Raw genomic sequence first — 10,645 nt, 5'->3', positions numbered from 1 at the left:
CCATTATAAATACACTTTAAATCCATATGTTTGCTGCTTCCTAAATCACAGTAAGAACTCAAAGTGTAATATATTTACTGTAAGTCTTCGGACCGTGTGACTCAGTGGAGAAAAACAAAAACAAAGTTCTTTCCAGGTTAAAGAAAGCAACATTTGCATCAGCAACAATGACTCAATGAATGCTTAATGCGAGAAGCTGCTTAGTAGTTGTGCTGATGCTACACAAACATCCAGGGCTTGCCACAGGAGGCTGACTTTGGCTTGCATGGGAGAAGAAGAGGCGGGTGGTGGCGGCGGAGGGCGGAGGGAGAGGAAGCGTTGGCCTGAAGCGAACTTGTTCCTTTTTCTCATTAAGAGTCAATAAAAGCAGCAAGCGGCGCTCCAAGACCTTTCTCTCCCTGCAGAGATGCACTTTAATTCCCTGTGATGTTTCCAAAGAAGTGTAGCGTTGCAGTCGAAGGTCACTGAGTGATAAATGAATTAATACAAAAGAAAAACAAAACAAACAAAAAAAACAACAACAATCGAGTTTGAAAACCTTTAATGCAGGTTAGAAGATAAACCGCGCTAACATAAACATTTCAGGGGTTTTGCTCCCGAGGCGTCTTCATAGGACTCTGCGGTACCTGGTGAGGACTGAAGCTTCTGTTTGAAAACACTGGCGCCTTGTGGAGAGACCGGATAGTGCAAGTCTAACCAACATGTGGATTAGAAATACTTCAGCTAAGACATCTGACAGCTTTGCAGTGATGGATGAGCCTCATTTTAATGTGTTAAAGATACACACTTGAACTTATTCTATGGCACGTTACCAGGTGATTTTCTCCAGACTAGATCCTTGCTTGTGTTGTATCTACTCTTAGATGTACATCGCTTTGGATAAAAGCATCTGTTTCTGAATTGTAGCCTTATGGACGACAAATTAAACAACATAAAGGGTCTCACAGAGGTGTTGGTGTGCTAACATCTACTCTTCATCATGAACTGTGATGACACTGACAATATTTCTTCTAGCAAATTTGAGTTATTTTCCAAAATTGCAGATGTTGTAGTGTTGTGTTCCCAAAAGGCAGAGGCTAGTAGGAACCAAAAGTGGTCCAAGGAAGGACAACAGGTGAACTGAGACCAGGTTGTGGACCAAGGAAGAGCACAGAAGAGCTACGAATTGCTAAAAACCCTTGATGCAGCTAGGATGGAAGGGTGCCAGAACATACAGAACATCATGGCTTTCAGTATATATGTGTGTGTGTAGCTGTGAACCTGTTCAACACCTAACGAACTCAAAATGAGCCATGGAGCTATGGAAGAAGGGGGCATGGTCTGATGAACCAAGTTTTCTTTTACATCACATGGACAGCCGAGCGCGTCATTTATCTGGGGAAGAGATGGCATCAGAATACATTGTGGGGCGCTGTTCTTTCTTGCATTCATGAGGATGTAACTTTGACATGTACCCCCTACTTAAACATTGCTGTAGACCACGTTCACCCCTTTATGACAGCTGTACTCCCTGATGGCCTCTTCGTCAGGATAATGGTTTCTACCACTCCACAAAAACTGTTGGGGAATGGTTTGAGGAACATGATAAAGAGTTCAAGGTGTTGACTCGACCTCCAAATTCCCAAAATCTCAATCAATCGAGCATCAGTGGGATGTTCTGGAAAAAACAAGTCCAATCCACAGAGACCTCACATCGGCTGCTAAAGTCTTGGTGCTGGATACAACAGGACACCTTTAGAGAGCTGCGGGGTCGAGTTCGATTTTGATGGCATGAGTGGAACCTACACAATATTAGGCAGGTGGTTTTAATGTTGTGGCACTTTTGTGTATTTTGAAAGTGACTCTGGGGGTAAACTTGTGGTCACCTTTATGTCTCATATAGACAGACTGATAAATTAAGAGCTTTTACTCCATAACAGTTTGTTGAACTTTTCGATTTTATTTTATTTTGGGCAATTAGTCATCACATGATGGCTTTTAATACATATGTGGATTATTTCTTCCTTTAAAGGCACTAATGTTACACAGATTTTCCTTCACCAGTGAGTGTGTTGTGATGAATTTGATCAGGTTATAACACTAAAACAATTAACTGAATTTCAAAAGAGACTCATACAACAACGGGAAAGCACTACTAAACACATTTGCTCCTGTACTTGTATTTTCATTATTTGCTACCTCCTACTTCTACTTCACTACATTTCTGAGGATTTTTAAAAAACTTTTCTGCATTACATCTGTTGCTGCTTCAGTGTGCAAACTATGCCTTGACTGGTAGCTAAGCTCCCTTTGTTTTTTTTTTTTTACTTCTCGTGCTCAGAAATTACGCATTCAACATTTATAAAGCACTTGATCATCATTTAAACATGTTATTAGGAACATGAATAATACCAACAGATGAAAAGTAGGCGCTGCTGCTGCCTGCTTTCAGCACTGCGGATGGTTTGGTTTCTGTTTTCGAATCAAAACGTTATGTTTTATTCTGATCTTTGATTTAAAGCGGGCAAAGTTTATGATACTGTGCCGCCGCCGCTTCGATGGGAACGGCACGAACAGCATGGATCAGTATCTTTATTAAAGTGAATCAGTGATTAAATACCCTCATGCATGAATCATACATCAACAGCCCACATTAATGCCTGATCCATGATGCTAAATACACAGATAAAATAGAAAAGTTAATTAAAGTTTCATTATTAAAAGGGGCCACACTCCCTCTGATTCCCTTGTGGATCTCGCCCTGCTGAAGAACATCATCAAGGCCTGGAAGTGAAGCTGTGAAACAGTCTGGTGCTCCAGTGGTAAATACATTCTGACATATTATTCCTTTTGCATGACAGTAGTTTTAGAACGTTTTAGAGGTTTTTTTTGGCTGACCTCCAGTGGTTCAACAATTGGCAGGAGCATCACTGCTGGTTTCAGGTGCCACAGGCTGCCTGTATTTTACATAATGGGAAGAAAAGCTGGTTGAATGGAGGCAGGATTTGGTGCTTATGCGTTTTCAGAGACACTACAACTAGCTTTTGCTTCTTGGATTCAGACCACATGAGCTATGTTTCTGTTATAGCTTCAAGCATATACGATGCTGGTGTACAGTTGGTTTTGTGTTTTCTCGCTGTAAAGAGCTGAAGTCTTGAACTTTCTACCAACAAAATACTGTTTTTCAGGCTCATATTAAAGTAACTGTCAAGTGCAGTGAGTATAAATGATGCTTAAGTATTAAAGCTATGTGTGTGTGTGTGTGTGTGTGTGTGTGTGTGTGTGTGTGCGCACAAGCAAGCAAGGTTGTCTTTTCTTCTTTACTCTGCAGAGACTTCTTTCCTCCTCTGAGTTTTTTTTTCTACACATATTCCTGCAAATAACCTTGTTTTGTCTCCTTTCTCGGGGGCATAACTCACAGTGCTTGACTTTGTTTACACTGTTGGCACTAAAAAATCTTGATGACTTACATATTAACTCACACATTAACCGCACTAACCGACCCCGAGCCAAACCAAACCGACTTCCAGCGAGACGCTCGAGCTCCTGTCGGCTAATTTTCTCTGCCGCTGAACCTGCGGTGTTGCTGCAGCTCTGCTCCTCTGAGAGAAAGCAGAATGAAATCTCAAGGTGCTCACCTGCAGAGCATTGCTGAGTTGTTGTGATTGCAGCGTACAACACAACACCGTGGATTACTGAGGGCGGTTTTAACGAAGGCAGGTTGCACTTAAACCTTTGGCATTACAAAATCACATAGTTTAAAGGAACATTGTGGGCGAAATCTGTTTGCTTTAAACGCGCTTGGGTTTGGGATAATTTGAAGGTTTAGGCATTAAAAGCAGAATCGTTCCATCAAGCATTAACCCACCTTTTTGTGTTTAAACTGACACAAGCATGACGTTTCGTTACAGTTTAATGATTATTGTGGATTTTCACCTGAATGAAAACACACCACACTCGCATAATATCCCTTTCTTTGCTTCGAACAATCAAACAAACCCACAGAAAGCATCCACTTTCTTCCACTTCCTAATTCTGCGACGGCAGTGACACATGTTTGCTTTCATTGCTTCAGAGTTTAAACAAGATAACAGGCTGCTGCTGCCGCTGGGCGTGACGGCTGGAAAATGGCAGGAAAATGGCAAAAAAATAAAAATATTAGCCTCAGTTGCAGACCATTAATGTCAATCACAGCTGTGTGTTTGTCATTGAATATTATACTGAAACCTGCCCGACTGGCTGCACTGCTGTCTCTTGCAAAAAGAAAAGCTTTGTTTTGAAAACAGCAGCCTCTTCCTGTGAATGTTACGATGTTTAGCCGTGATTTTGGTCTGATCTTGAAAAACTCGTTTTCCTCTACAGAAGCCGATCTTTGACTTGTTGCAGCATTTGTGTTTGTTTGCTCGTACACCTGTGTGCACATCCACCTTCCACCTCCAGAGAAACAGCAGCAGCAGGAGGAGGAGGAGGAGGAGGAGGAGGAGGAGGAAGAGGAGTGGCACAGGTACACTGGTTATTCTTGCTGGGTTTGAGGAGGGAGGAGATGAAGGGGAGGAACCTTGAGGACGGCATGGCAACACAAAGCTCTATAAAGGCCGAGGCACACCCTGCCGGCGGCCTCAGTTCGGCTCTACTCTGACAGCAGCACCTCGCTGTAGCCATGCTCAGCCTCATCAAGTTACCGCGAGTCTTCACCATCAATCAAGTGCCCAAAGTAAGTCCATCTTCACTGCAGCTTTACTCGTTTCAGCTTCCACACTGTCGGACTGAGCTGGACTCAGTTAGTTTTGGGTTGGAAATATAAAAAAACCCCAAATATGTGAAAGAAAAAAGTGTCTTTACTTTTCTCAAAGAGTCACATTTTGATGACATTTTTCCCTGCTTAAAATGAACCGTACTAATCGCTCTGGTTTAGAATTCCACAAAAAGTTTGCTTAAGAGGGACGGACTTTTCATTTTTGATGACGCCTTCCTCTTGCTTCTGTCAAGTCTGCTTTTGAAACAAATAGCTGCCAATTTAATGTTCGTAAATGCTCTTAAATCACTGGTTCTTGTGTATTTATGACTCCTCGCCACAGTTTCTTATAGATTTGAGCTCAAAGAGTGATTTCTTCTTCCAATATTAAGACATTTGAGATATTTTTGTAGGCTGACGAAGGTGAGAATATTCAGTTTATCGTGTCTTCTATGATATTTTGTAGGTTTTTCCACTGCAACACTGAAAATTTCCCATTCTTTGATAAACTTTATTCCAATATAGTTTTGAGAGACTTGTTCTGCCTCCAGAGTAGTGGAAGAGAAAAACAGATTTCTCTTTTTTTTCTAGTGTTACTGAGAACTAATCAATAGTTTTTTATCTTTCTGGAGGTTTTCCATGAGGACAGCATCATCTCTGGGTACCGGCATCCCCACAGCTCCGCCACCGACTGCATCCTCAGCCTCTTCCACATGACCAATGAGACGCTCAACATCTGGACCCACTTTCTGCCCACCTGGTACAGCTGACAACAGTTATTTTTTAGCGGTTTCAATATCCAGACAGATGTGTTTGCTACATGTCGTGCATTAATTATTTTTTTTTGAACAGGTTTAGAGAAAAGTGGCCCAAATGTGTGACAGCTCAGCAGACTTATTTCACTCAGAGAGGAAAAGAATCACTTTATCCACTCGATTTCAAGGATCCCCTGCATTGTAGTTTGAACATTGTGATTCAGTAGCATACCACACACACGATTCGGCCAGTTTTCAGTGGAGCAGGCAGAGTGTTTATGTTTTTCGTGGCAGACAGCTTGACTTGCTTCATCACAAAGGAATCTTGCACAGCTTGTACAACCTGAAGGACAAAGAGTTGTCAGAATCATCTAACGTGATATCGTGTTGATGTAAATATGGGCATTTTTCATCGTCAAAGATCTGTAACTGTTATTGCACAAAGACAGGATTTATTTTATCAGTTCTGGCGCATTGACTGACTACTTATGATCTCACATCCAGAGCGAGCAGGAGATCGGTTGACTTTACATTCTGGTAAAGAGTTGTTGGATACTCGAGGCAGTTTTTTTTTTCACGCGACATCTATGTGTCAAATCATTCAAAGGACCTGCAGCCGCCAGGTTTGTTTTGAAGTCGACATCCAGGCAACTCTGTGTGACCTCCTGCAGCGTCGCACTGCCTCCCTGCGAACAGGCTTTTATGTGGCAAACGTCACGGAGGTTTGTTTGTATGTGAACAATACACAACGCATTCAGTTTTTATTACAATTACTCAGCTTTGTCCCACAAACTCTGACAAAAAATTGGGAGTTTTTCAGACTTAAAAATAATATAAAGACGTCAGACAAAAAAGTCATTTTCTTGCTTCAATAAAGTGAGACCTTAGGATCTTTTGTTCTTGACTTGTAGAACCTTTTCAGAATTTGTCGAGCTAATTAATTAGTCAACTTATTGAGTCAAGTTTGTTAGAAATAACTTATATTTCCCAGCATTTACAGAAGCATACTTTTTTTTAATGATTAGTTATGATGAAAGTTTCTTATGTGTCTCTTTCTAATCAGGCTTTTTTTTGTACAGCACTTCTCATACAAATAGAAAAGAACACAAAGTGCTTTCCAGACGAAAAGGAAAATAAAACTACAAAGTCAGTGCTAGTAAATGCATCTTAAAATTAATTCTAAAGCAGACAAGCAGCCAGTGCAGATACTTTGAATTGCTGTAATGTGTGCTGTCCCTTTGATTTTAGTCAGCACACATGCAGCTGAGTTTTGAAGTGGTTATCTTATAGTAGTAGTGTAGTAGTTATATTATGTTATATATAATCATTTTGGAGAGACTCGATAGCTGAGTATTAAAACAGTCAGTCCTGCAGATAATAGGTATGCATTATCCAGCGGTGTCTTGGTATTGTTTACAAGAAAAAACGGTTGCACTGTTTATTTTTGCATTGTTCTTCAGATGATAAAATGCGTTCTTATTTACTTTTCTAATGTGAGGCTCAAAACTGAGATCAGGATCAAACATCTCTGAGAGTTTGCACTTGTGGACATGGTTTAATGTCAGTGCTGCCGTTTCAGGTTGAGTTTCTCTCTCTGAGGTTCAGTACCTGTGAGCAACACTTCAGTTTTGTGCTGTTTGAGCTGCAGAAAATCCTCATAATTTCATCTAAAATCTAGTTAAAAGGGCACTGATTGGCTCTGAAACATCAGGGGAGACAACGATGTACAGCTGTGTGTCATCAGCGTAGCTATGGAAACAGATGCTGGGCCTCCTGATGCTGTTGCTAGGCGGCGTAATGTAAAGATTGAAAAGTGAAGGACCCTAAAATTCAACCTTGAAGAACAACGTAATTCATTTTATAGCTTTTAGATAAACATTTATGCATGCGTACAGGAAAGGCCCGTCAATGAGAAAAGATGGAAACCAATTAAAACGGTTTCAAAGAGGACAATCTGTCTGAAAGAATCGAGTGGACGTCTACAGTATCAAGAGCTGCACTTAAGTCCCGTTGCACTTACACAGATGTCCTATTTATTTATTTATTTATTTTTACAGTTGTTATACATGTTGCATATAAGCTACATGATGAGTACTCTGGTCTCTTCATCTCATTTTTATGAATTATCTTCAGATATTAAACCAGAATCCGTTGTTGTCGATTTAGACTTGAATGTAGCTGCAACTAAAGCTGCACTGATCAAACCTGAAAAATGAGATTCATTACAAATCCTGACAGTTTGTCTACTTAACAACTTAAAAGTAAGTTGCACAATTAGAAGAAGATGTGTTAAATTGAATCAATCTTCCATAAAAGTTAGAATAAACTATCCAAATGATATCCAGTGCCGTTCATTCAGTCTAACTGGAGCTGCACAAAAGCAACAGTCTGGCTCATCATCTTCAGAGTTCAGCGTCTCTTCTTGGCTTATTTGACGAGAACCTCATTAGAGCGGGGAGATGTGTAGCAGCTTTGTCATCTTGGTGCGGTTTCGGCATCAATATGCATGTGTGTGTTTATGTGTCAGGATTTTAAGTTACTGCAGAGACTTTTGTGCTCCCATTGGCTGCACTGCACTTCCTCTCTGCTGAGTTGTTGTGGCTGCACAGTCGAGGGAGGTGTGTGTGTGTGTGTGTGTGTATGTGTGTGTGTGTGTTCAGGATATGCTGAGGGCACAGGGGTGTTGGTGTCGAGGCGCTCGGTGCAGATCTCCGGGCATGACGCTAATGAGCAGATCTGCGCTCGAGGCTTTCACATGAATTGCCATAATTAGTTAACTGCTCGGTGATGGGTTAAAGCACAAATATTGTTGATTTGTTAATGAGGTGCACTGAGACGTGGAAACAGTGGCTGCGACGCACAATGCTCACCGTAGCCTCCTGATAAGATGAAGTTGTCTGTGCAGAACTGTGGGGCTGTTATGTAACTGACAGTTGCTCTCAAATGCATCATTTAATTGAGTCATAATGTATTTTTTTTTAAGGTTATTACCATTTTTGCAGTTTTCTACATTGACAGGAATAATAACTACACACACACTTTCTTGCTGTTTTGGAGTTTTGCTTATTATTAGGTCGCTTTCAGACTTGTTTAATGGTTCTGTGTTTACTTTTGCCTCACAGCAAAAACTAAAAAAGCTGTTTAAATATTCCAGTCTGATAAGTTTAAAAAAAAATACTCAGATTTTCGGAAAAAAACTCTTATTTGTTTTCATGCTTGGATAAAAAAAAGTTGGATCCTGCGCTCATGACTGTGCAGCTAAAGCTGGGAGGCAGTTAGCTTAGCTTAGCATAAAAACTGGAAGCGGGTGGAAACAGCTAGCGCATTATCTGTCCAAGTCAGACACCTCTGAAGCTCAGTGACTGATCCGTTGTTTTGTGTTTGTTTAATCCTTCAGCAAATAGAAATAGTGCAAATCACATGTTTACACTGTGATCACGCCTATATTTAATGTGTGTATCAGTTGTTCAAATATGTGTCCATACTCCAGTCGCACTACAAGTGATACGACTGCAGACAGTGACTGATGTGTTCAGACTGCTCATGTAGTTAGATAGATAGATAGATAGATAGATACTTTATTCATCTCCAAGAGAAATTTACAGTTCCAGCAGCTTCCAAGAAGGGAACACAGGGGCATGCAGTGTTCTAGTACAATAAAATAAAAGGAATAGTAGTATGATAAATAAAAAGATACAATATAGTAACTAGTAACTAGTTGCACAGTTTTGTTTGTTTGTTTGTTTTTTAGCTTTGGCTGCCAGAAAATGAACTCAATATTGAAATTGTGTTTTTATTAATTATGTACTTTATGCTGTTTTGGCAAGTTTTCCCTCAACAAGTGTTTAATACTTTACTTAGAAGCATTATGTCGCCTACATACACTCACTGTAGCTGCTTAAATGTTCAGATGGGTGACAAATTAAAGGAAAACCCAACATAAAGAGCCACCAGAGCAACTTCAGAGAGCACCGGTTTAGAGTTCAGGTGATACGCCAAAAGATGATGTTCGCTTTGTAATCAGAGTCTGAAACTCTGTACACTTTAGGATCCATCACAAAAACAACTTTAAAACACTGTTTTACTTTCCGGCATAACCTAATTACATATTAAATCATAGGTTTACCTACAACGAAACAATCAAACATCTCTCCTAAATTAATGTATTTAACCCTATTCAGGACTTTTGGAGTCTTTTGGACCTCAGGCCATTTGGTTTAGGTGACAGGTATTGTTTTTTAAATGTAAAAAAGAGGGACATGTGTCATGCATTTGAAACCAAAAATACATCAACTTATCAGAAAATGTATTTGAAATCGTATAAAAGTCTATAATGAATACCAACAGATATTCTGCACATATGCTTCCTTGGGGTCCAGTGGACCCTGAAAGACCTCCTACGTATGGCAACATGAAAGTCCTGAGTAGGATTAAAGCAAACCTTTCTGTTAGACACATTTTTTAAACTCATGAGGTCATGTCAAACGGTATTCGACTCTTTACAGTCACTGAATTGTTCGTGTTAATGAACAGAAGGATTTTTTTTTTTGAAAGGACTTTTAAAAATGTATACAAAATGATTTGTAGTCACGTTATGATGACGTCTAAACATCTTTAACTATTCTCCTGAACAGTGATGATCTTTGACCATCAAAACATATGCAGAAATCTCCTTGTCTGTTATTTTTATGTTTGATTTGTAAGATATGGTGCAAAATACATTTTTGCAATGGGACAATTTTGGAAAATGTTCCGAGCCCTAAACTGTACAAGTGTAACAAGTTTAATGCGTTTTATGAAAACATGAATCTCCACTTTGGCACAAATCACCTGGACTACAACACATCACTCAAGTGTCACCGTTTTTAAACACATCAAACTAATCATTGACTCCTTGTATCCTGTTTGGAGGCACACGCTTTATGTTTCTCTTTTGTTTGTCAGTCCTCTGTCTGATTTGTTGCACTGCTTTTGTATTGAATAGTCACTTAACTGTTAATATGATGATCAAGTTAGTAAAATATTACAGAAGTCTGACCGAAGACGTCCTTGGAATTGTATAATCTTCTTTGTTACGTGACTCAGCTTTATGTTGTTCTGGTTAAAAAATCATTCAAAGTTATGATTCCTGCCGCCTCTATCTGACTTTCATCCACCTAATGTGTGTCGTGTTCCT

General features: G+C 39.9%; 1 protein-coding gene across 1 annotated transcript in view; it reads left to right on the top strand.

Moving 5' to 3' along the window:
• Nucleotides 1-4,636: 4,636 nt before the first annotated feature.
• The window catches only part of LOC103374642 (membrane progestin receptor gamma-B), a 15,332-nt gene continuing 9,323 nt past the window's right edge, over nucleotides 4,637-10,645 (top strand). The window contains exons 1-4 of the mRNA XM_008304765.1: nucleotides 4,637-4,693; nucleotides 5,347-5,474; nucleotides 6,141-6,191; nucleotides 9,817-9,849. Of these exons, the coding sequence (XP_008302987.1) occupies nucleotides 4,640-4,693; nucleotides 5,347-5,474; nucleotides 6,141-6,191; nucleotides 9,817-9,849 (266 nt within the window). The 5' untranslated portion in view covers nucleotides 4,637-4,639. The remainder of the gene's footprint in view (nucleotides 4,694-5,346; nucleotides 5,475-6,140; nucleotides 6,192-9,816; nucleotides 9,850-10,645) is intronic.

This window comes from Stegastes partitus, unplaced genomic scaffold, assembly GCF_000690725.1.
Source record: "Stegastes partitus isolate 25-593 unplaced genomic scaffold, Stegastes_partitus-1.0.2 Scaffold41, whole genome shotgun sequence".
Lineage (NCBI taxonomy): Eukaryota > Metazoa > Chordata > Actinopteri > Pomacentridae > Stegastes > Stegastes partitus.
This window is presented reverse-complemented; position numbering and strand designations above follow the sequence as displayed.